This window comes from Taudactylus pleione, unplaced genomic scaffold, assembly GCF_031769625.1.
Source record: "Taudactylus pleione unplaced genomic scaffold, aTauple2 ptg000437l, whole genome shotgun sequence".
Taxonomy (NCBI): domain Eukaryota; kingdom Metazoa; phylum Chordata; class Amphibia; order Anura; family Myobatrachidae; genus Taudactylus; species Taudactylus pleione.
In genome coordinates, this window is record NW_028284839.1 from 4,713,976 (window position 1) to 4,740,668 (window position 26,693).

Genomic DNA, 26,693 nt, shown 5'->3' on the forward strand with positions numbered 1-26,693 from the left:
TTGTTTGCTAAATTTGTTTAATTTTTTTCCGTTCGCATTTTTTCTGGTGGTTTTGTTTTTGGCGTTTCTTTATTTGGTAAGTTTTTGGCAGTCTAACTTTTGCTCAATTTGTGTCTCCTTCTTTTCCTGAATTTTTGAACGTTAATTTTTCGTAATTTCATCTTTGTTAGGTTTTTTTTTGGCTCTGCCCCAACGACCTTTTGATCCGGAAACTTATATATTATCTATTGGTAAGTTTATTTTTTCACTTGGTTCTTAAATGTTCATGTTTGTATTTACGCAACTTTGTTTGACCTTACACTTGTAACCTTTGTTTTTATTAGTCAGAAATGTTTCTAAAATTTCTTGTTTTTCTATCTGCGTATTTTTGTACTTGTATTTGCGAACTAATTAGCGCATTTTTAACTGTTTCTATTGTGACTGGTATTTGCGAACTAATTAGCGCATTTTTAACTGTTTCTATTGTGACTGGTATTTGCGAACTAATTAGCTCATTTTTAACTGTTTCTATTGTGACTGGTATTTGCGAACTAATTAGCGCATTTTTAACTGCTTATTTAGACCCGTTAAATTGGTTGTGTTTTCCCTTTAGCATTTGTTGATTACATTTGGCCCCAATTTTACTTAGTCTGCGCAATGTCGTTTTGCTCTTTGGGCAAATGTGTGTTTCTCCCCTTTTATGTTTTGTCTTGCACCCAATTTTGAAACAGAAATGCCCAGCATAAATTGTTGTATTTTTATATTGTGATTATTTACAGTTTGCACGTATCATGACAATACCCCGGCATGTAAGCATCAATGGATGGTATCATCAAGCTAAGTAAAAATCTATTTATTTGGGGGGTTAAAAAGCCTTACATTCAAATCTTGCCATTTCAGGTTGATCTGGGTCGGATTGTTCTGGCCATGCTCCCGGAAGCCGACCAACCTCAATCTCGTCCCAGGCGTAGGCATCGTAGGCGTGCAAGGCCCCAGATATTTCGAACACGTGTCACCCTTTTTGGAATGCCCGATGATGAGGTTTTAAGACGCTACCGTCTTCCTCCCAAAATCATCATAGAGAGTGATCTTGAGCGGCAAATTGACAGTCCTACAGCAATACCACCACTTACGCAATTTATGGCGGTGTTAAATTTCTGTGCCTCAGGATCGTTTCAAACAACGGTGGGAATAGTGGCGGGCATCTCACAATCCTCCTTTTCCCGGATCCTGAGGGCAGTGATGGAGGCACTTTTCAAGCACCTCCATCATTTTATTCAAATGCCTTTGGATATGGGTGCCCTTAGTGTGGCCAAGGCCAATTTTTACCAAATCGCTGGCTTCCCACACATCATAGGGGTTGTGGATGGTACTCACATACCACTTCAGCCTCCAGCACGGCTGGAGGCCATATTTCGCAACCGTAAACACTATCACTCCCTGAATGTAATGGTGGTATGTGATGCCTCCCTCCAGAACCTGTCCCTGAATGCAAAATTACCAGGAAGTGCACATGACTCATTCGTCATCCGGCAATCAGGGATATGGCACAAATTAACCAACCTACAAGCTGGTGGTGCGTGGCTTCTGGGTAAGTGGAGACCTTTAGTACATAACAATGTTAAGCTTGATACACAGTGATCCTGATGTTGTCACTTCTTTTTCACAGGAGACAGTGGCTACCCTTGCACGACCTGGCTGGTCACTCATTATTTGGCTCCCACACCAGGGCCACAAAGTAATTTTAATGCTGCACTTACAGCCACCAGGCAAGTGGTGGAGCGCTGTATCGGCCTTTTAAAAGGCCGATTCAGATGCTTCCACCGCTCTGGTGACGAGCTCATATATTTGCCGGATATGGTTTCTAAAATTGTGGTCCTGTGTGGGATATTTCACAACATCGCCATAAGGAGTGGTGTCCCAATGCAGCCAGAGGATGCCTTACCTGAGGATTGCCCCCCCGAGGTTGGTCGGAGGTCAGTATGTGGGGGGGCCATACGCGATGATGTGGTGGCCAGATATTTTAGGTAATTATTGGCAAAACAACAGTGTTTAGACACAATGTGGTACGGATTGTTTGAGAACATCTAATTATTTTTTTTTTCTCTCCATCTTCTGTTTGTTTTCATAATCTTTGGGACTCCAACGATGACTACTTCCTGCTACCCTAAAAAAACCTTCATGTGGAAACTTTGGGAATATATTATGGAACCCATATTGCAACGTCACATTTTTGGAATCATGTTGGCATGGTCCTTCATCAACCAGTTCTTGATTTTTTGTGTGATTTTTTAAATTTTTTTGTATGTGTTGTATTTATGATTATCACTGTGTGTTTTGTTTGTGAGTGAACACTTTGTTATTTTAGTTATGTTGTGAATAAATGTCTTGAGAGTGTAATTTTGTACCTTTTTTTGCCCATTACAAGCAAGTGTAACCAGGTTCACACACGTTACATTTGCCTAAGGGGTAAGCCTGTAATGACGCAAGTTGAGCTAAAATGTAAGATGTTTTCTGGGTCCAAACCAACACCCAAAGGAGTCCTGTACAATCAGTTGGCTTCGTAATATCGGCCTAAGCAGCTTGCCCCCCAAATAGGAACATGTAAAATGTAGTAATATATAATTTGTACAACACCAAATAAGGCCAATCAGATTGTTACTGTTAGGTGTTTCTTGTGCCTGTTTTCCTAAAAAATACAACACACAATCTTAGTGACAATAATTGCAAATCCTTGCTGGAAGAGTCTACTTATGTCAGTGTAAACAATCTCTGATTTGGAAACAAGGAATGAGACAGAACGTTAAGTTTAAAATATTAATTTATTTATCTTTTGTCAAAAAAAAAACTAAAACTGGTTCCTAAGGAGGACCGACATATGGTCAAGGACCACCAGCAGCCCGATGACGTGTTCCCGCATACGCCCCACACATCCGGCTAATTCAGCCATACGCCTCTGTTCCTCTGTGGGTTAGAAAAGTGTGGGGATTAATACATCAATAATGAAACCACATTAAAAAACAAGCCAAACCAAGCTACCCAAAAATGTAAATATTGTGGCCCAAAGCAGAATTACACCGAAAAAACCAAGCCCCCCAAAATGGTCTACCCCAAAATTACAAGTCCAAAAATCAGATTCAGACAGGTGTGATATGTGTATGTTGAAATCAGCAGTAACAGGTAAAGACAACCCGAAAACTCCCAAAAATTCGGCATAAAAACACAAAAAAAGGGAACGACATATGATTACATCCAAACAGTTTTTGCCAAAAAAAACCCCCAAAAAAAACCATACCGTTCAAAATAACGGCCGCTCCTGAAGCCACTCCCTCGTCCTCCTCGGAGGTGCCTCCATTCCCCAAAGAGCTTGGCGGGGTGATTTGGGATTCAGGGGAGGGGGTAGTTAGAAGAGGGGTGGTTGGAGGAGAGGGGGAATTGGGATGGAGGGGAAGGAGCCCCGAAATATCTTCCACAGGGTCTGGGCAGGCTGGGGAGGAGGGGGAAATAGGGGAATTTGGGGGTGTGGAGGGTTGGCTTGGGGTTGGGGAGAGTGGGCGAGAGCGCCGTCTTGGATGGCGATGATGCCGTAGTCTTCGCTGTGCCCCTAAAAGATGTGAAACAAATTGTGGTTAGTTTCAACCAAAACCGAGTAAAACACTAATTTATGACAACACAAATCTGAAAACATGGCCATGCAGATATGAGTACAATGAATAAATAGGACATACATGAAAACATGGCCATGCAGATATGAGTACAATGAATAAATAGGACATACATGAAAACATGGCCATGCAGATATGAGTACAATGAATAAATAGGACATACATGAAAACATGGCCATGCAGATATGAGTAAAATGAATAAATAGGACATACATGAAAACATGGCCATGCAGATATGAGTACAAAGAATAAATAGGACATACATGAAAACATGCACACGCAGTTAGGGCCACAAAGATAAACATGAAAACCACAGTCCCAAAAACTTACTTTCAGCGATCTGCATGCGAAAGCATGCTAGCAAGCGGGGCGTCCTCCGTTGCAGGTCCGACCACCTGCGCTCCAGCTGGCCGATCTGGCGGCGTAAGCCGAAGGAACGCAGGCGGCCACGTACCTCCGCATATGCGGAACGCTTCTCGCGATTTGTGATGGGTGGAGGCTGGCTGGTGATCCGCCTATCCATCACCTCGGTTAACACCAGCAGCTCGCGCCTGGTGAATGCCGAGGCTCTCATGATGGCAATGGTGTATTTGTTAAAAATCATTTTTAATAAAGACCCGAAAATAAATTTGATTGGCTAATGTATTTGGGTAATTAACAGGACCAATTCTATTGGTTAGTGTATGAGTCATGTGTTCGACAGGGCCAGAAATCTCTTGAGAGTTATGATAGGCTTGATGCAGTGACATGCGTAAGCAAATTTAAATAAAGAAATGAACCCAGGAAAATATGCGTGGTTAAAGACAAATAAAACAATTGTTTAATTGGCTCTAACATGTATTTTGACAAATAAAAGCGAATGTTTAAGCCGTACGTATTCTGCGGGTAAACACAAACACGGACAAGATTAAAGTTTATTGCATTGTGAAAAAAAAACAAAAAAAACAATTAAGCTAATTGATATATTGATTGGCATGATACGATTGAGGGAGGTAGGCAGAATAAACGAGCAGGTAATCGGAATCTGACAGTCCCACTGCCGGTTTGTACTTGTGCGTGCGTTCCCTTCAAGCCACTTCGGGGATGTACGCTCGCTATTTGGCACGCTCGTTAGTTAGAGGAGGGGTCGGTAGAGTTTGGGGAGGATGTTTGGCTGCGTTCGAAAATACGAGCGAGTGCTTGAATTTACATATTTTTTTACGTACGCCGAACGTACGAACGGCCACTTGCGTCCGGGTCTGAATGAGGGCCTATGTTTCTATTGGATAGTGGGAGAATCGGAAGCGTGCATTGCTGCTGCGTTAAACAAAAATTGTTTGCGATTGTCGCATTGAGTTTTACAGTAAAAATCATTCTGGACATTGGCCATGGCAACTAATGCACTGTAGCCTATGGCCAACATTCCGCAAGAAATTCAGTTGCCACCGCACATGCATGGTCAGTAGAACACTCAGGTACAGCAGAGCTGCGGGGTCCTGATATAGAAGTGAAACAATCATATTCGCAATCACTACACTTCTTACACATCACAGAGACGGGCTCCCTTTGGAACTCCTGTCCCTGCATGTGGTTTCTGATACATCCTGGCAAATGTTAATTTCTTATTGCTGCAACGGAAATGTCGACAGACGATTTTAGGGTTAGGTTTAGTGGATAAGTCTATAAAAAACCACATTGCCAACTTTTGACATTCATTATGTCGACATTCTGGCAATGAATGTTGATACTCAATGTGTCGACATCCTGTCCATGTCGACATTCTGAAGTCGACATTCTAAATGTCAACGTTTTGCGACCTTTGATACGTTTCCAATTAATTAAAGATCACCACGGGCCAAATGTAATAGGGTGAGAATTTAGAAAATGTGACCGTATAGCAGGAAACTCTCACATTGGTCGAGTTTTATCTTCAAAATGGGAAAACATCTGGATGAGAGTTTAAATCGTGAGAGTCTTTTGTGTCTAAAAACATGTGAGTTTGCCTGTTCTCGGTTTCTATTACATTGGCCGAGTTTAAAAAGTTTGAAAGTCTACTGCTAAACTCTGGTATTTTCTAAACGCTCACCCTATTACATATGGCCCCTCATCTTTTGATGTGATCCTCAAGCTTTGAGCCACTGCACTAATTCATGCGCCTGTTGCAGGCATATTTCACTGTACCGTAAATACACTTTTTGTGCACTAACATCTAAATACATTATACTGAGGATCATCTTCGACTTGTGGAGTAGGCACAGGGAAGCGTGGCCGCACTCACCCCGGTTATGCATACAAAGAGCGCTGGGAGTCCAAGTCTCCTAGAATGCCGGTGTCCCGCGCGACATCTTTGCGCATGGCATTCTGGGAGTAGCGCAGGAGACCCGTCTGCCTTCACAATTACTTTGCAATTACTATTTTCTTTCTTTCTTTATTTTTTTCTGTCATGGCCACACCCCCAATCAAGCCACACACCCTGAGCTCGGGGTGCCAAAGAAACTCTCACTCCGAGCTCCGCAAAGTTTAGAACCAGCCCTGGTTATGCATATAAACTGTTAACTGAAAATATGTTAGCCGCATGGCGGATGTGCCATTTTTAAGACTACCAGGGCCTCAGTGACTAACTGTCCTCTTACTGCCCTGTCTGTTTCAACCAATGGGCATCAGTGACCTTCCTCTGTAAACTTCTCATTCAATGACATGGAAAACTTATGAGGATGAACCTCAATGCCTGTTTGGCCTACCTCATACAGTCTGAGTGATAAGAAGGGAGAGGCTAGGGCTGTTACAGCCGGGTGTAGTATGTAATACCGCCGGCCGCACCCCTGCAGGAAGCCTGGCAGGGGTGAAGATCCCGATTGCTAATAAAGTAAGTATAACTAACCCTATTTTCCCCCCTAACCCTCCCTTAGGGGTGCCTAACCCTAACCTTCCCCCCAAGTGCCTAACCCTAACCCCCCTCTAAGTGCCTAACCCTAACCCCCCCTCCCCGCAACCTAAACCTAAGTCTCCTGGGGTGGTGCCTAACCCTAACCTCCCCCCAGGGGTGCCTAACCCTAACCCCCCCTTCCCCTAGCCTAAACCTAACCCTCCGGGAGGGTGCCTAACCCTAAGTCCCCCCGGGAGCCCTAAAACCTAACCCTACCCCCCATGCGCGGCTGTCCGCGCCCGGTGCCTGGCTTACCTTCGTTCGGTATGCCGGGCGTCAGGCTCCCAGCTTAGGTCTAATGACAGGCGTCGAGGTTTCGACGCTTGTCATTAGTACCTTGCCGGCATTTGACAGTCGGGAAGCCGGCAGTCGGCATTTAGACCGTCGGCTTCCTGACTTCATCCCGTTACAGCCATCATAGACCTTGGTGCATCTGATGAGAAAAGTTCATTATGAGTACTGTACATTTTAGTTTTTTTATGTTAGTTCAGCTTTACAGTTGTTAACAACTAGATGGATATGATGAACTGCATGACTTGTGTGCAACCTTCATAGAACCCACAGTGCTCCACCATGTGTGTGTCATGCTTCTTCCAGGATGCTGACCTGATGTATTACTGTAACACCTGCAATCAGCCCCTGTGTGTTAGGTGCAGAGATGAAACGCATAAAGCAAAAATGTTCTCCTGCCACGAGATTGTCCCACTGAGTAAACGTGTAAAGGATCTACACAAGAAGTGCTGTAAGTATGGACTTATAGCATAATAATTCATCACAATAAATCCATTCTCTATCAGCTACGTAATGTGCCAGCTAATTCTCATCCGTGATAGGAGAGGGAATTAACTCTACTCTATGTATGTATGTTTTTTGGTGTTTTCTTTCATTTTATTTGGGGGGGTTCATATTTATAAATGACAATTTGCCTATTATAAACATTTATAATAGTTCTCCATTATTTTCATTTACCAACTTTTCCACAATGGGATACTGTCAGGGCTTCGCCAATAGAGATCTACCATGATGGAAGGGTGGGCATATTGGGTGGCACAGAAAGGGTGGCATAAAATATCTCTACATAGTTATAATTGTCCTAACGCTACTTAAATCTTAATAAGTCTAAAACGGAGCTTATTATCTTCCCCCCTCCCAGAGTCACCCCCTGCTCACAAATCTCCCCCTCCATCTATAGCACTGTTTGCAATAAGTTACGTAGCACAAGTAACATGCTTGAGGCACAAGGAGACTGAGAAAATATTTACTGCTGGCAGCAGTGCTGGGTACACTCTTAAACAACCGATCTGTCAGCAGACTGATCCGCCATCCGAGCAGTCGATTGGTAATCTATGCACACTTACCAATCGGCCGCTTGATATGTCTGGCCTGACATCCCAACTGGGCGGGCATTTTAATTTGCCCGCCTATTTCTGATGTGAGTGTAGGGAGTCCCTACAGCAAGTGTACACACAGCAAAACCTACTGCTATATCTGCAAGATATATCGGCATCGGCTGTGCTGCAGGGCCAACCTGATATGTCTGTGAACAATGTTGTTCAAAGAACATATCGGATGTACAACACTCGCCGATGCACTCGCGATGTATCATTCGTAGATCAAAAGAATTCCATATATCGACAAGTGTGTACCCAGCTTAAGTCTTGTGTATACACATGTCTCGTATTAGACATTATGGTGGAAGCATTTCCAAATCTGTTTATTTGTTCATACTGGGAGATGATAGAATGTATAGAGTATAACTCACAAAAGGACTCAAAATAAGAAGGGTGCAGGGACATCAGAAAGACACCTGTCACTACTATTTCTTGCATATAAAACAGTAAGTGTAACGTATGACAGCTTACCAATGGCGGAACACTAGAACTTTCAACTGGAAACGGTATGTAAATACTGGCACTGATAGACCGAAGGATGGATATCCTGACTGGGGCAGGTAAGTACCCTAACACTCCCCTCTCCCTCCCCTAACCCTCCCTTAGTGGTGCCTAACCCTAAAACTCCTGGGGTGGTTCCTAACCCTAAGTGACCCTAAACCCCCCTCCCCGCACCCTAACCTCCCCCCCAGTGGTGCCTAACACTAACCACCCCTTCCCCTAGCCTATCACTAACCCTCCCCAGGGGATGCCTAACCCTAATCTCCCCCAGGGGTCTCTAAACCCAACCCTCCCCCCACCCCGCGGCTACAAGCTAAGAAACCCGTCTTACCTTCGTTCGGGATGCCGGCCCTCGGGATTTCGGTGTGGGGCTAAAGATAGGCGTCAGGATTTCGACTATCTTTAGTCCCAGGTCGGGCTTCCACTGTCGGGATTCTGACGTCCAGCATCCCGGCCGCCGGTAACCTGACTACATGCTCTTTCAAATATATCTGATCAATCTAAATATATGCCATTTGTTGTATGTTTCTTAAAAACGAATGCTATTCACAGCATCCATTTAACCAGAGACGGAGCTTGCAGTTACTTCCAGTAAGGTTGTATAAGGCACCTGGCTGCATTGACTAGGTGCAGGATAATGGAGAGAGTTTACAGACTGGGTAGAGTAGTAGCACTGCCCAATATGGAATCTTATATTTTGTTATTTTCTTGCGAGATTGCAGTAAGGTTACCAGAAAGTTTAGTGACCGGGCAATGTTACCATACAGTATGTTTTTTTCAAATTTCATTGACTTACCCAACCCACCAGCAGAAGGAAGAACGTAGCTTGATGTGATGTGAAGTAATAGTTTAATCCTTGAATCTTCAGCTAATGGAAGGCTCATGGGTTACAGGAATTATTGTGATATTTACGAGTCAGATAATGTCCTACTGATGATGAGCATGATTGGGTCTGATGGAGCTGAGCATGATTTTTGTACTGAGGAGGATGAGCATGATTGGGTACTGATGGGGATGAGAATGATTGGGTACTGTTGGGGATGAGCATGATTGGGTACTGATGGGGATGAGCATGATTGGGTCTGATGGAGATGAGCATGATTGGGTACTGATGAGGATGAGCATGATTGGGTACTGATGGAGATGAGCATGATTGGGTACTGATGGGGATGAGCATGATTGGGTACTGATGGAGATGAGCATGATTGGGTACTGATGGAGATGAACATGATTGGGTACTGATGGGGATGAGCATGATTGGGTACTGATGGGGATGAGCATGATTGGGTACTGATGGGGATGAGCATGATTGGGTACTGATGGGGATGAGCATGATTGGGTACTGATGGGGATGAGCATGATTGGGTACTGATGGGGATGAGCATGATTGGGTACTGATGGAGATAAGCATGATTGGGTACTGATGGGGATGAGCATGATTGGGTACTGATGAGTATGAGCATGATTGGGTCTGATGGGGATGAGCATGATTGGGTCTGATTAGGATGAGCATGATTGGGTACTGATGGAGATGAGCATGATTGGGTCTGATGGGGATGAGCATGATTGGATACTGATGGAGATAAGCATGATTGGGTCTCATGGAGTTGAGCATGATTGGGTACTGATGGAGATAAGCATGATTGAGTACTGATGGAGATGAGCATGATTGGGTCTGATGGGGATGAGCATGATTGGATACTGATGGAGATAAGCATGATTGGGTCTCATGGAGTTGAGCATGATTGGGTACTGATGGAGATAAGCATGATTGAGTACTGATGGAGATGAGCATGATTGGGTACTGATGGGGATGAGCATGATTGGGTACTGGGGATGATTGGGATGGGGATGAGCATGATTGGGTAATTTTGGAGATGAGCATGATTGGGTACTGATAGGGATGAGCATGATTGGGTACTGATAAGGATGAGCATGATTGGGTAATTTTGGGGATGAGCATGATTAGGTACTGATGGGGATGAGCATGAGTGGGTATTGATGGGTATGAGCATGATTGGGTACTGATGGGGATGAGCATGATTGGGTACTTTTGGTGATGAGCATGATTAGGTACTGATGGGGATGAGCATGAATGGGTATTGATGGGTATGATCATGATTGTGTACTGATGGGGATGAGCATGATTGGGTACTTTTGGTGATGAGCATGATTAGGTACTGATGGGGATGAGCATGAATGGGTATTGATGGGTATGATCATGATTAGGTACTGATGGGTATGAGCATGATTGGGTACTGATGGAAATGAGCATTATTGGTCACATACCAACAACTCATAAGCTGACCTCAGGAAATTGAAAATGTGACTAGAAAATGGACAACTGTGTCTACATTAGTTCAGTAGAACCAGTGGTGAGATGTATCAAGCCTCTTAGAGTCTGGAGAAGAGGACAGGTGGATAATTTCCCCAATCAGCTTCTAGTTAGCACGTAAGGTTGCACAGCAACCACATACAGGAGGAAGTACAGTAACAACTAGATCTCAACTATACGGAAAGATAGTCCCTGCAAGATAATGTTACTCCTCACCATGAGAAGGGGATTGGGGACATATACTCAACCCAAGGGAGATCAAAACTCCTGTTTTAACATTATTATTACACAATCAATGTCATTTTTTACATATACACCCGTTATTGCATTCCCTCCTTTCCTGTCAGTCTGTAGCATTATCTATACCATCATACATACTTTGGTTTATAGTGAGCACAGCCCATCCGTTATATGTATTGCCTGTATCTAAGAGAAGGTTTGCATCCCTTGTACACAATCCTTTACCCACAAACTAGAGCACATGTCTTTCTTTTGAATCAGCATGAAGAACTTTCTATTAAATGATAGGGAGAAGCTAATTTATTTCTATGGGAATTTCTTTCACTTGTTCAATGCTCCGCTCTTTAGAAGTTCATAAGGTCAAGCAGACCTTCTGCAGTACAATAATCAAATTCTGTAGTATAAAGATGCAGGGAAAATGAACGTATCCTGTTTCATGCATTAGGAGGGAATTATATCTAACCCCAGAAAATGTGCAGTCACCGGTGTCTCAAAACCTGAGGGTTGGTTCTATTAATGGAGACAGATCCTTGTGCACATGTAACCCACAGAGCCAAGGCATAATACATAACCTGAGCAAGGTTATGTATTATGCATTACATTAGGAAAGAATATCATCTTGGGGGTAACATTGTTATTCCCATCTATGTCGGGTTAGAGCTCAAGGTCTGCAGAAAAGCTCCTAATGTTTTTACAGAAATCAGCAGAGAGAGTGGGTAATCCAGCCTTGTGCCATTGCCAATGTCTAGTAGAGTAGACAGGTGTTCATTTGCTGTTACCTAGTGCCTGATTCAGAGATGCACGTAATGCCCGTCGCTTCTGATATACCATACAAAGAGGATTTGCAAAAATATACTAATTTGGCACATACGCAGTAGCAAAAAGTTGCTCCACTGCGTCTAACAAGCACATATTCAATTGGCTGCAAGATTATTTGCGACAAAAATGACCTAATTTGTCATGGCAAAAAACCCAGGAAAAATGTCAAAAAATAAAATAATGGGGAGCATCCTGTACCCTAAAAAAAACAAATATTGGGAACAGTATAGATGTCTATAATACCCCTTTTACACCTAAATTCCTGGTCTGACAGGGTTCCAATCTGGATCAGACCTGGGATTTAGCCGGCGCTGACCCAAGACATTCCTGAGTCGGCGCCGTTCACACCGGAGTCGGGTCTGACCCGGCTTTTCCGGCATTGAAGTGGACGTTTGGAGATGACGTCACTGAAGCCGGACCAATCGGCCGGCATGCGGTGCGATCCAGGTCATCGTGACCCGGAGTGCGCCGTTCACACTGCAGGGTTTCACGGGTTACTCCCGTGTTAAACCCTGCAAGTTACCTGGCTTGGATTGCCGGGTCAATATTTTGTGGTTTTAAAATGCTGCAAATAACTGATTTGTACATTTATCAAAAAAAATTTTTTTAAAAATTTAAAAAACAAACAAAAAAACAAAAAACATTTAAATGCAAACAAATTAATCATAAAAGAAAAAAAAAGTTGAGTTTTGGGGTAATTTGAGTCCCCTTTTTTCACCCCAATAGTGATGTGCAATTTTTGGCCCAATTAAGCTAATTGAAGACATCCAATTGCCTAATTAGTTATTAGGGGGGTGTCCGATGCGTTCTGAAATAAGGGGGTCATTCAGACCCTCTCGCAAGTGGCAGTACGCTCGCAAGTGGGTCGATGTTCCCCACTGCGCATGCGCACGACGGAGGGAGCTCCGTCGTGCGCATACGTGAGACCCGGGGAGCGACGGGCTTCCCATCGCTCCGGGTCTCGCACCAAAGGGGGCGTGCTGTTGATGTTGATTGACAGCACGCCCCCTTTGGTGGGCGTGCTGGGGGCGTGCCTGCCAGACGGAGACGTTCCCATGGGAACGCCTACCGTCTGAAGCCGGCCCCACTGACATCACTAGTGATGTCAATGGGACTGATTTTGGCTCTGATAGAGCCAAAATCACTCCAGGGCTTGTGGCAGGGAGACCCTACCGCAGGGTCTCCGTCGCAAGTCTTTTTGGCCGCTCGCATATGCTGTGGGTGGTCACCCACAGCTATGCGAGTGGCCAGGAGGCCGCTCCATTTTCATGGAGGAGGGCCCTGATTCAGAGCGAGCGCTCTGGTCAGAGCGTCCGGCTCTGAATCAGACCCTAAGTCCTTACATTTTTACTTTAATATAAAGATTTTCTCTGATTTGGGACCTGCTCTGAAGCTGCGAGCAAAAAGCAGCGTTAAATTCCTATAAAAATGTGTGCAGCTCAATTTCCCGCGGCCAATTGAATAGAAAAAACCTTGTGGCTGTTAATTAGTGTAAAAAATTTTTTGTTTCTTTGTTTTGACAGGAGCAACAGGTATTATTTAACGATTTAAAAAAAAATTAAAAAATGTTGCCCCTGTAATAAAAAATATTTTCCTTGCACCAATTAACAATTAATTAATATTTCCACTTTAATATAAGTAATAAATAATATTGCTCTCAATGAAATGAAACATTAATTTTGCCCTTAATATTTAAATTACATTGCCGCCATTAGAGAATTATAATGTTACACATAATGATTGCCCTATTTATGGGCCAGATTCTGATGGATCTCTATGCACGGGTGCAAATAATGAGTTTTTGCACACAGCACATGCGCAGTTGTGAATTTACGCATATTTACATATCTCTGTCCTATTCTGAGTCAGACGGAATTGTGAAATTGTGCATTTCAGGATGGCAAATGGGTGGCTATAATGCAAGCACTCAATAACGCCTTGTCTTTTGGGAGTGCATGGGAGTGTCATGGGCATGTGTCTAAAGCTACGTGAGATCTGAGTCGTGCATATGGAGAAGGGGAGACTGCTTCTGACAGATCTCTAACATGGGGCTGGTGCAAGTGCAGATACTAGTGATGACAGTTGCGGCAGCTGGTGGTATATAAATGGGTGGCACAACTTCCCGCTTGCAGGTGCACGGACCTATATGGATTCTGGCATAAGGTAGTAAATCATGCTTCTGCGGCTCCCCGTAACTATCAGCCTTTATAAGCGTACTGTGATTCCTCTCCTTCTGATTTGCCAGAAAGATACAGCAGTTTTGTGGCGGTTTTTTTGCAGCTGTTCTGATGAAACAACCAGCGGCAGGGACATAACTAGGGGTGCTTGAGCAGTGCTGTCGCCCATGGCGCAGTGCCCTGGGGGTGGTACCATCTCTGCCCCATGCGCCCTGCAGCCTGTAGAGCTGCTCAGAGCATCAGGCACAGTTCTTTTTCCTGCTGCAGGAGGCCCCACCCTTCTACCATGACGTCAAGATGTCACGTGTGTTGGGGGTCCGCAACAGTGCAAGCGCAGAGCCCGGATTCGGCCGGGTCATTTGTAAACCAACAGTTTGGAGGTGAAAATAATCTACAATGGGTGGCAGTGGTTTCATAGTAAATATACACCCCTAGAATGCAAGGTAAATGCGGTTTGAGCTCTGAAGTTGGTCAGAGAGAGGACTTTAGGCTAGTTGTAGGCGTGGAACTAAATGCTGAGCACGAATGTAGACACAATAGAGGAAAAGGAGTCGCATGTATTTGTGTTGCCCCAGCCTGATGTGAATCCCTATATTTCCAGCTGCAACAATATTCGGGTGCCCAATCCCACAATCATTAGGACCCTAACCTGGTGGTGAGTTTATATGCCCATTAACATTTAATAGTACCTCCCAAATTTATCTACATATCCCATTTAGCAACAGCTGTTTTCAAGTAGTTCTTAACTGTGGTATCTTTCTTGCAGCCTTGCATGAGGAACCCTACATCATGTTTTCCACCGAGAAGAAATCCATGCTTTGCATCAACTGCTTCCGTGACATGCAAGTGTGAGTGGAGATTTACACATTGTAGCAGTGTCCGGCTAACTTGCATATGCAGAGGCATCGAGGCCATTTCACGTCCACTGATGTTGTTTACCCTGTCACGTATGGAGTGGCAGCTCTCCAGATGGGCTGATGTGCCTGAGTATTAGTTGGCGGCTCTTGGCTCTAAAACTTATATTAAAATCTCATGCTTAGCCTCGGTCCTCATCCCAGTCCTGCTATTAATTTCCTCTGCATTTGGTTGCTACTTTGTCACTGGGTTGGCAGTACTGGAAAAGGAAAGGTGTCTACCAATTGGCATGGCTGCCATCAGAAAAAGTGGGGCCCAGTACTGACAAAATAGACAGGGCCCCACCCCGGGGTATGGGACAGAGGTGGGCGGAGCTGTGGATAATGTGGGTGGGGCTACTTTTAAGGGGTATCAACATTTGGGCTGCGGGGGCAGTTATTATAACTGCGGGGGGTGCAGGGAAGGCTGGCTGGACTGGGGAGGGCACAAGGAAGGCAGGCTGCCTGGACTAGAAGGCTGGCTGTACTGGGGGTGGTGGGCAGGGAAAGCAGGCTCACTGGCTGGACTAGGGGGGTGCAGGGAACGCTGTCTGGACTGTGGGGAGAGCAAAGGCAAGGCGGGCTGGACCGGGGCAGAACAGGGAAGACAGGGTGGCTGGCTGGACTGGGAGGTGCAGGTAAGGCAGACTGGCTATACTAGAATGCTGGCTGGACTTGGGGGGGCGGGGAAAGCAGGCTGGATTGGAGGGGCACAGGGAATGCTAGATGGACGGGGTGGGGAGCAAGGAAGGCTGGCTGGACTGGGGGGGGTCACAGGGAATGCTGGCTGGACTGTGGCTGGGGAGCAGGGAAGGCTGACTGGACTGGGGCAGGGAAGACAGGGATGGTGGCTGGCTGGACTGGAATAGTGTTGGGTGCAGGGATGGCAGGCTGGCCGGACTGGAGGGCTGGCTGAACTGGGGGGGAGGCGAGCAGCAGGGAAAGCTGGCTGGCTGGACTGGGGTGGGGGAGCAAGGCAGGGGTAGCATACCTTGTTTAGAGAGAGAGGGGGCCTGGCTGGCAGCGGTGCAGAATGCACCGGGCAGCAGGTAGAATCAGAGCATCGGCGCCGTGGCATTTGGAATATGGAGCTGACCGCGAGCCAATCACAGCTCGCGGAATGGCAGCCAATCAGGAGCGGCCGCTCCTGATTGGCTGCTGTTCCGCGAGCTGTGATTGGCTCGTGGACGACTCAATATTTAATTCAAGCGCAGGCTATGCTCTGTCTCCCGTGACTCTCAGCCACCCGGTGATGGCGGCCCTGCCAAAGGGATGTAGCTATGAGACCGGGGGAATCCCCACAAAGGCCTTAAGATAGGAGTCAAACTACAGACGCCTATCTTAATCCCAATGCCGGGTGCCCTTAGCGATAGCCAGGGGGGGGGAAGGAGTGTTAGGTTTAGGGAGTGTAGCGGGATTAGGGTTAGGTTTTGGGGGGGAGGTTAGGGTTAAGCACCCGTAGGGGGGAGGGTTAGGCACTAAGGGGGGAGGGTTAGGTTTACGCACTAAGGGGGAGGCTTAGTGCCTAAACCTAACAAGGAGAGTTAGGGTGCAGGGTTGGGAGGGTTAGGCTACAAAAAGGGAGGGTTAGGGTTAGGGGGATGGAAGGGGGGAGGGTAAGTATACTGAGCAGTGTTACTCATAATGATCATTTTGTGACTATTCATTCACTGTTCAAGCTGCATTCACTTCCTATAAACACGTGCAGAACAGCGCACTATGGGCCTTATTCGGATGATGGACAGAATTGCAGAGCCGCGCACAAGTGGCTGTGCAATTCCCTTCATGTAAAATGCTAATGCAGCAGCAGGTGACTGTAGGAATCAGACACCTCCTTGCTGCATCTGCCATCCCAGAGCTGTGACCCAAGGTAGCAGCTTGAGATCACCATCGCAATCATGGGATCACCATCGCAACCAATGGTCATGATGGTTGCTACTCTGGCCAGGCTGTAGAAGCTGAAGTCTACTGAAGCCTGTCCGGGTCCTGGTCACTTGCGAGGCCAAGAAATATGCGTCATGGTCACTTGCGAGGCCAGGAAATGTGCGCTATGTGCAGAATGGGTCTTGCGCATGCGCAGGCAGCAAAACATCGGAGATGTGCGCTAACCATCGGATTCGTAGTTATATCGTAGTTATCCCTGCTTCTCAAATCCTGGGGATACTTTTGACAGGATTTCCCCGAAAATGGCAGTTTTCAGGTGATTTCCCTCAATAAATAAGCCCCTAGATGTACAGACTTTACTCTTATAAAATATATTCCATAGACTGTTTATGGTTTTTCCACAGAGAAAGCCGCACTCACTGCATTGATATTGAGACCGCTTACATACAAGGGTGCGAGAAGCTGGATCAGGCTGTAACGGTAAGTCATAACAGCAACCCCATGACAATGTCATCTTTTTTTTTTAACACAAATCACCGTGGCAGGCTTTAAGAAGCATCTTAGTCATTTTGTGATTGATAACTTACCATGGCAACCACAGTCACACGACACATGGTGTAAGATAGGCTTTAAGCACATAGACCATAGCCATTTGTGCTTTTTTTAGATTATGAATACAGTAATAATGACCAGTGATCCCCAAACAATTAATAGTTGAGCAGATACTGGAATTCATGGCAGCTCTTTGCCTCAGTGCTTAGTCACTGGATATACAGAACATTGGGCTGCTCTGAGGGAAAATCCCAAATTCAAACATGCTGTGTCTATCTTTTGGGCTCTGTCAGGGTAGGATAGGGTTTCCGATGAGCAAAAGTTTGAAAAGGGTCCATAGCAAATGTAAACAAACCACTCTGTACCCACTGAGTAATTGTAGCATCAGCATCCCTAGGAAGTAGTATAGAGCTATTATCATGTACTATAATTGCTTTTTTGAATCATCCTTTGGGACTAATTTGTTGTTAGACCAAGACCCAGTGATCCTAAAATCATCTTAGATTGGTCATTTGCACCTATTTCAGTCTTGGTTGTAACTAAAGATGAGTGGGTTCGAATTAGTTCGGATTTCCACGCCAAGTTCGGATTTTTCCGACAAAAAAACAGGACTCAGAAAGAGGCAAAACGTCATTTTTCATGGACAAACATCATCATTCCTAGACAAAAGTCCAGGAATGATAATGTTTGTTGATGAAAAATGACGTTATGCCCCTTTCTGAGTCCCGTTTTTTATTGGGAAAAATCCGAACTTGGCGTGGAAATCCGAACTGATCCGAACCCGCTCATCTCTAGTGTAACGTAAGCCAATCCAAGTATGCTACTTACCTGAAGGTGCAATAATGCAGCTCTCACGTATTAGAGACCCAGCTGCACCCCTGCATTTGAGAGTTGATGTGGCCAGTGGCGAGCTGGGCCGGGGGGCAGGGTGCCATGTGCCCCTCGGGCCGCAGCGTCATGCGGGCCGCGGGCAGTCTGTGTCACTGTGACACAGACTGCACCGCGTGTGTAGCGCTGACCGGACGGAGTTCGGTCAGCGCTACACAGCACAAACACACAGCCGCTGGAGCCGGCAGCTGTGTGTTTGCTGTAATCAGCAGCCGCTGAGAGTCTGTCAGGCTCTCATCGGCTGCTGCTGCTCCCACTGCGGGAGCCATCTTCCAGCACCCGCAGTGGGTAATGGGAGAGACGTCATCATGACGACGTCTCTCCCATATTGCAAAGCGGCCGGAGGAGCAGGTAGAAGCGTCGGGACCAGGAGCGGGAGTTTCAGGTAAGTGTTTTTTTATTTTTTTATTAAGTCTCTCTCTACTGGGGGGGGGGGGACTACTGGGGGCACTACCAGGAGGGGATTACTACTGGGGGCACTACCAGGGGGGTGGATTACTACTGGGGGCACTACAAGGAGGGGGGCTACTACTACTGGGGGCACTACAAGGGGGGGAGATCTACTACTGGGGAAACTACAAGGGGGGACTACTACTACTGGGGGAACTACAAGGGGGGACTACTACTACTTAGGGCACTACAAGGGGGGGCTACTACTGGGGGCACTACAAGGGGGGGCTACTACTACTGGGGGCACTACAAAGGGGGGGACTACTACTACTGGGGGCACTACAAAGGGGGGGAATACTACTGGGGGCACTACAAGGGGGGACTACTACTGGGGGCACTACAAGGGGGGCTACTACTGGGGGCACTACAAGTGGGTACTACTACTACTGGGGGCACTACAAGGGGGGACTACTACAAGGGGAGGGGACTACTACTAGGGGCACTGCATAGGGGGGAGGGGACTACTACTAGGGGCACTACATAGGGGAGGGGACTACCACTGGGGGCTCTGCATCGAGGGACCACTGCTGGGGGCTCTATATAAAGGGCAATACTGGGGGTACTGCATAGGGGGGAGACTACAACTGGGGCCACTATTTAAGGGGCACTGCATAAGGGTTACCACTATTGGGGGCACTGCATGGGGGGTGGACTGCTACTGGGGGCACTGCATAGGGGGTACCACTATTGGGGGCACTATATAAGGGGCTTACTACTGGGGGCACAAGGGGCACTGCACAGGGGGGACCACTACTGGGGGCACTATATAAGGGGCTTACTACTGGGGGCACAAGTGGCACTGCATAGGGGGATCACTACTGGGGGCACTACTGGAGGCCTGCATAAGGGTGTTCTCTCCTGTGGCACATGGGGGCACTACGACAGGGGGCTGCCCCTAATCTTTATTTTTACCTTACATTAATCCCATATGGACCCGCCTCCTCCCTGAAACACTTGAGGGGGGTTCGGCGCCGTAGCACGCACGTTCTTCGGGCACCCTGGCTACACGCTACTCCTCTGCCAGGGCCGCCTGCATGCATTTGCCCCCCAGGCTAAAAGTTGCCAGCCAGCCCCTGGATGTGGCTAAGGTAGGTAAATGGAGTAAGAATTATTTAGGATTGTTAAGGCTTGGTAGCATGTTTCAGAAGTTAATATATAATACGACCACTGACATCCATTATTCATATGAATTTTCAGGCCATGTAGTCTGAAATGTGTGTGATGATTTTCAATGTGTGTTGAATACAGACAGTGAAAGAGCTGCAGACTTCGACCCGGGAAGCGATTATTCTTCTGAAAGCTATGATTGAAGAGGTTCGGAACAACGCAGATGAAGAGGAGACGTCAATCAACACCCTCTTTACTAGCATGCAGGTATCCCAGGAATATCAGGCTACTGTATGTCACATCATATTTGAGAAACAAATGCCAATCATTCAGCTTTGTTACGTTTTTTGCTTTAAAAGTAGAAACCGACTCCTCCAGTAGTGTAGTGGGGTTCATTGTTGAACTTATTTACTAGGAATCAGTGACACCATTGAGAATGCAGCCTATACATTCACTTGGTATCAGTGACATCATTGAGAATGCAGCCTATCCATTCATCAGTAGCCAGTGACACCATAGAATAAGCAGCCTATCCATTTATTTATAGCCAGTGACACCAATGAGAAAATGCAGCCTATCCATTCACCAGTAGCCAATGATATCACTGAGAATGCAGCCTATCAATTAACTAGGTACCAGTGACATCATCGGAAAAAAAGTCTATCCATTAACCAGCAGCAGTCTATCAATTCACTAGGTACCAGTGACATCACTGAGAATGCAGCTTATCCATTTACTAATAGCTAATGACATCACTGAAAATGCTGCCTATCTATTCACTAGGAACCAGTGACATCACTGAGAGTGCAGCCTATCCATTCTTCAGTAGCCGATTTTTGGTATTGAAGCCCGAGGTGCATGCTACAATCACCCAGTGCAGTGCTAAACTGTGCTGGAGCTTGGGTTTGTGGACCCTCTCCAAAAGTAGAAGGACGCGGTTTCTCTCCATCTCCTCAGAGTCAAAAGGCCGAATTGAGAGGAAAAAGGAATCTTTGGGTCCCCCTTCACCGAAACTAGGGTGGACTCCTTGACAATCCAGACCCCAGAAGCCACAAGGCCCCTTCAAAGGGCAAGGGTCTCCGGACTTCCCTCTGTGCCTAGACTCGCGGTCGCCTCTTTCTCGCCAGGGTTCGTTGAAGCTTCCCCCTAGAGAACAGATTCTTCAGTTCTCCCTTGAAGGATAGAACCTCAGGCAACTTAGGGAGAGGGCAGCCCATAAGGGTTTTGTCCAAACCTCATCAAACGTGAAACACACACACAGTCATGAGTATAAAAAAATTATCCTTGCCAGAAGGCTAGAGCAAAGGAAAAAAAGGTGCTCAGTGCAAAGTGAAAAAAGGTGCTCATTGCAAAGTGCCATACTAGTGCAAGGTGATGTCCTTCACCAATGCAGGCGGCACCAGGGGCACATAGCACCTCTGGCTTCAAGCAGCCGGCCTCTTGGCCAGTGGACCTGGTGATGGCCCATTGCCTACTGGGGGTGCCTTTAAGCCCCACAGTGTACATAGGCATCTACATATGATTTTAGCCAAAAAGGCAGAGAAGTGATCATCAGTAGCCAATGACATAATTGAGTAATCTTCACGCTAGGGCAGGCAGGGGGCAGGGCACCTGTCAGAAAGGGGCACTTCAGCCCGAAAAGGGGCACGGTCACTCTGAAAAGGGGTGTGTCCTCGAGACAGGCCCCCCTTTTCATCCCTGTAGGGAGCATGCCCAGCAATCACAGAGATGCTAGGCTGCCCCCAAGCTCCCCCTGAAGTGTGAATAGATGCCGTGCGCATCCGCAAAGCATCTATTCACTCACCGGTCATTGTTTTACCGGCACTTTCCTTGATACCACCACCCCTGGCAGGATACTGTAGTAAACTTTCATTTTTTTTCTTCTTTTAGTTGAGGCCGTATTTATGACTTGAGAGTGACATTAAGGGGCCTGATTTAGAGGTGGACGCATTTGCAGCCGCAACTGTGCCTGCATTCAAAATGCCGTGGCCAATGGTCTTCCTTCTGAGACGTCCATCGGCTGTTGTGCTAATCCGTCAATGTGCGTATTAAGATGCACCATCGGTCGCAACATCGAAGATTGCACCAGACCTATGGGGGCACAGAATCTCCATCTGAACATTGCCACCTGTCAGTACAACTGCGTCTTTAAACGCTGACCGTCACGTGCATCCGACACGCCCCCATCTGGCTAACCCAGAAACACTCAGCCTCGGACGCATACTCAGTACTTCCAACATCGAGTAACTGCATGGATATGGGCATTGCCGGCAGTTAGCGTGCCCCTCTGAATCAGACCCCATATGCAGGGCTTGATTAAAGCTCGTGGGGACCATGGGGCAACTAAGTTGTGGGGGGTCCCTACAAGCCACATGGAGCCTAATCACCCCACTCCACCAAGCCACCCAGAGCATATCCAATCACCCTCCCGTCCTTTCCACTCCCTTATTCACCTCGAGTCAGGTGATTCTAGCTCTGTCCATCAGTCAGCGCTGCTGCATACAATGTAGAGCGGCACCTAATGCCCCACATCAGTGATCAGCGTCGCCAGCATGTGAAGCTGATAAGGGGACTCGGGAGCCGCTCTACATTGACTGTGCTGCTACATTCAGACCACAGAGCCAAGGCAGCGGAGCCCCCATCTAGAAACAGGTGGCGCTGGACACTTGTTCTCGGCAGGGTAACACCGATCCTGCGTGGGAGCCCCAGGGCGACCGCCCCTGTCACCCCCCTTAATCCGGTCCTGCCCATATGATGACTATCTGTATTAGATGCACGAATTTAGTGTGCGAACCTTTATTTTACATTCCATGAAGTTTACAGAAACACAGCAAATTTGAAAGTGTGAAATGGGTCCTAATAATAGGACCAGGCCCGGAGACCGCCAGCTCTAAGGTAATCCAAAATTCAGCTCCTTTGTGGAGTGCAATGACAGGCTGCCCCTTAGTACATGCAGGAGTTCTCCTCAAATTCACCCCTTTCTTATTTCAGTCTCTTTGCTACATTGTCCATAAAACTATTTACACTGGTGCACCTGCATACTCCAGTATGTGCTAGCACTGTGTGCACCCATATTCTCCTGCACTGTGTGCACTAATAATAGGACCAGGCCCGGAGACCGCCAGCTCTAAGGTATTCCAAAATTCAGCTCCTTTGTGGAGCGCAATGACCGGCTGCCCCTTAGTACATGCAGAAGTTCTCCTCAAATTCACCCCTTTCTTATTTCAGTCTCTTTGCTACATTGTCCATAAAACTATTTACACTGGTGCACCTGCCATACTCCAGTATGTGCTAGCACTGTGTGCACCCATATTCTCCTGCACTGTGTGCACTCATAATTCCACTGCACTGTGTGCACTCATAATTCCCCTGCATTGTGTGAAAATAACGGGCGCACTGACTGAGCCCTGTATTGCATGAATTACATTTAATTTATTTCATGTGGACCATAGTAATTGAAAAATAAGAAAGATTTCCCCGAATTATGGGGTTATAAGTATTCAAAATTTCAAGTTCCATTGTAATCAATTTTCTTTCAGATCTCATTCATTTTGCATAGTGAAAGCCAAAAAAATGTAGATTCCATTTATTGGTATTTCTGCAACAAGAAGGATATGCATTATAACATAAATATATTGTAGCTGTTGAAACAATATACACAAGCAGCATCTTTTAATAATGTCACCACTAGGTGGTAGCAGAGAGCTAAATACTGATCTGTGGTTAATAGACACACATACTGTACATTTTGTCATTGATGTTGTTGCCTAAGTCTCCCCAAGTAGCTTAACAGATCCATTAAATAGATTACATGGAACGGTTAAGTGACAACACTTGCTGTGGTCTGGTTACTTACTATTGAGTTCGCCTAGCCTGAACTTGGAGCTCTCTCCTCTGGGGGCCTCACCTTTTCCCACACCCCACGACCTGGGGGTTGCCATGGTGGTGGTGTTGGGGTCCTCCTATCCCCTGGTTACTCATACCAACCCATTCCCTCTGAACCATCCCTTACATTCTCTACATTTGAAGTCCATGCTTTACGCCTCTTCCACCCAGTACACCTCCGAGTAGCTGTCATTTACCGTCCCCCTGGCCCTCCAAGTTCCTTGACAACTTTGCTTCCTGGCTCCCACACTTTCTCTCCTCAGACCTTCCCTCCATTATCCCAGGTGACTTCAATATTCCAATTGATATCCCCACAGAATCCTCACCCTCCCATGTGAGTGGCCATTTGCTTGATCTGGTCTTCACTCACCGATGTGATATTTCTGATCACTCCAATTCCCCTTTCCCACTTTCTGACCATCACCTTCTCTCTTTTAACCTGTCCCTCTCTCCTTCCCCTTCTCTACCTCCAAAAGCCACCATCACTAAGCGTAACATTGACGCTATCGACACAGTTTCCTTTTCTTCCCTGCTTGACTCACTTCTCTCCCCTATCCTCTCTCTCTCCTGCCCTGAACAAGCCACTTCCCTATACAACGCCTCCCTTACTTCTGCTATGGACTCTGTTGCCCTGGCGATCACTACTCACACTCGCAGATCTACTCCTCAACCCTGGCATTCCAAATGCACCAGATACCTGCAAAAGTGTTCACGAACCGCCGAGCGACAGTGGAGAAGATCACGCTCTAAGGCAGATTTTCTCCATTTCAAATTTATGCTCTCATCCTATAGTGCTGATCTCTCCCTCTCTAAACAGTCATATTTCAAGATCCTCATCTCCTCTCAGTCCTCTAATCCCCAAGCGTCTCTTCAACACTTTGAACTCCCTCCTTCGCCCAACCCCCTCCTCGTCTCCCCTCCTTGCTCTCTGCCCTTGACTTTGCTACCTTCTTTACATCTAAAATTGATTCCATACGTCAGGGCATCATATCCAACCAGTCCCCCAGCTCTCCACCTCCTCCTTTCCCAGATCACCCCTCCCAATTAACTTTACCAACTCTAACATCCTTCTTCCCTGTATCTGGAGAGGAAGTCATGCACCTCATCCGGTCCTCCCACTCTTCCACCTCCCCCCTTGATCCGTTCCCCTCCCGCCTCCTCCGCTTCCTCTCTATTTCTGCCTGCTCTCATCTTGCCCACCTCATTAACCTCTCCCTCTCATCAGGCACTGTTCCTTCTGCATTCAAGCATGCCCTTGTCTCCCCCATTCTTAAAAAAAACTACTCTTGGACCACCCTCTCTTGCTGCATATCCTTCACTCCCTTGGTCTACGTGACACTGTCCTCTCCTGGCTGTCATCCTACCTCTCTGACTGATCTTTCTCAGTTTCCTCTCATGACTCCTCTTCCCCCCCACAGCCTCTTACAGTAGGTGTTCCTCAAGGTTCTGTTCTTGGACCTCTTCTATACTCCCTCTATACTTCCTCTCTAGGTGAACTCATCAGCTCTTTTGACCTCCATTATCGTCTCTATGCTGATGATACTCAAATCTACCCTGATCTTTCCCCCTCTCTTCTGACTCGTATCTCCAACTGTCTCTCTGCCATCTCTTCCTGGATGTCCCAGCGATTTCTTAAACTTAATATGTCTAAGACAGAGCTGATCGTCTTCCCACCCTGCCACATAACCTCACTTCCCACTATTTCTTTATCAATTGATGGTATAACTATCTCATCTAGCCCCAAAGTGCACTGTCTTGGAGTTATCCTGGACTCATCCCTCTCCTTCAAACCACATATCCAGAACCTTTCACAGTCCTGTCGTTTCCATCTCAAAAATAGTCTGTATGACTCTCATTAGCTGGCTGCTGTTACAAACACACAGCCGCCGCTGGCGGCTGTCTGTTTGTAAACTGTGTAGGGCAGTCCGCTCTCACTGCGGTCCGCCCTACACTTGTGCGGCCCAGGGGACTTGTCCACCCCTTGGCTACTGGTGGCACTGCCGGGCGGCACCCCCCCTTTGTTCGGCGCCCCTGGCGAGTGCCATCCTGGCGAGTGCCATCCTGGCCAATGGGTAGATACGCCCCTGAGCACCGGTAAGTGCAGCGCTGATTGGACCATTCTGAGGATGCATCCTGTTAACCAGAAGCAAGGCCCATGGGGTGGCAACAGTGCCGTCCACAGAGCCCTGTGTTCTGTGCAGCGGCAAAGGTGAGACACCCCTAGTTACGACCCGGATTCAAAAGGTTGCGAGAATTTCAGATATGGTAAATAGATTTATTTCTTTCAGCCCGAGAGCAGGTGAAAAGTCATGGAAAATCCCTATTTTAAGTAAAAAGTCTGGACTTGCTTCCAAACCTCTTGGACCCCCCCCCTGCTTAATGACTAATTAGGCAATTTGAAGTAACCATTAGGCTTCATTCGTCCAATAATACATGCCATTATTGCTGTGAAAAAAATGGGCTTAAATTACCCCCAAATAAACTTTTTTGTTAGTGTATGCACCCAAAATTTAATTACAGTATTTATTTAGATGAAAAATAATTGCTTTTAAATAAAAATAAAAAAAAATTGTAGAAAAAAATGAAGTGGCCCCAAATTACCACAAAGTCACTTTTTTTTCACCTTTTCATTTTTTTTTTAGTATTTAAACGAAAAAAAGTTTGCTGTATATAATTATTTTTACTTTAAAAAAAAAATATGCAAAAAAAAAATCAGCCAATTTTCTAAAGCTTAAAACATTTTCTTTTGGAACCATAGTATACTTTGATTATGTTACCCAATATTATTTTCTATTTTTTGGGGGGGTACAGGTTGATTTCCTTGTGGGTGTTTGCAGTAAAAATTACTGTGACCATTTTTTTTTTCAATTGGATAGCACAGGAATCGGGGGCATGCATACCCGCGTTAATGAAAAAATGGTCATGATAGCAGCTGTCATTTTTACTGAAAAAAATGCACACCAAATTGTGTATGCCCCTTTACAGAATTTCCCCTGTAGCGTGATCTGAGAATTCAGGGGTC

At 46.3% G+C, this 26,693-nt stretch overlaps 1 protein-coding gene across 1 annotated transcript in view; it reads left to right on the top strand.

Moving 5' to 3' along the window:
• Nucleotides 1-26,693, top strand: part of RNF207 (ring finger protein 207) — a 100,676-nt gene that overhangs the window by 19,747 nt on the left and 54,236 nt on the right. The window contains exons 3-6 of the mRNA XM_088447717.1: nucleotides 7,147-7,291; nucleotides 14,779-14,860; nucleotides 17,194-17,269; nucleotides 19,928-20,053. Coding sequence (XP_088303843.1) covers nucleotides 7,147-7,291; nucleotides 14,779-14,860; nucleotides 17,194-17,269; nucleotides 19,928-20,053 — 429 coding nt within the window. The remainder of the gene's footprint in view (nucleotides 1-7,146; nucleotides 7,292-14,778; nucleotides 14,861-17,193; nucleotides 17,270-19,927; nucleotides 20,054-26,693) is intronic.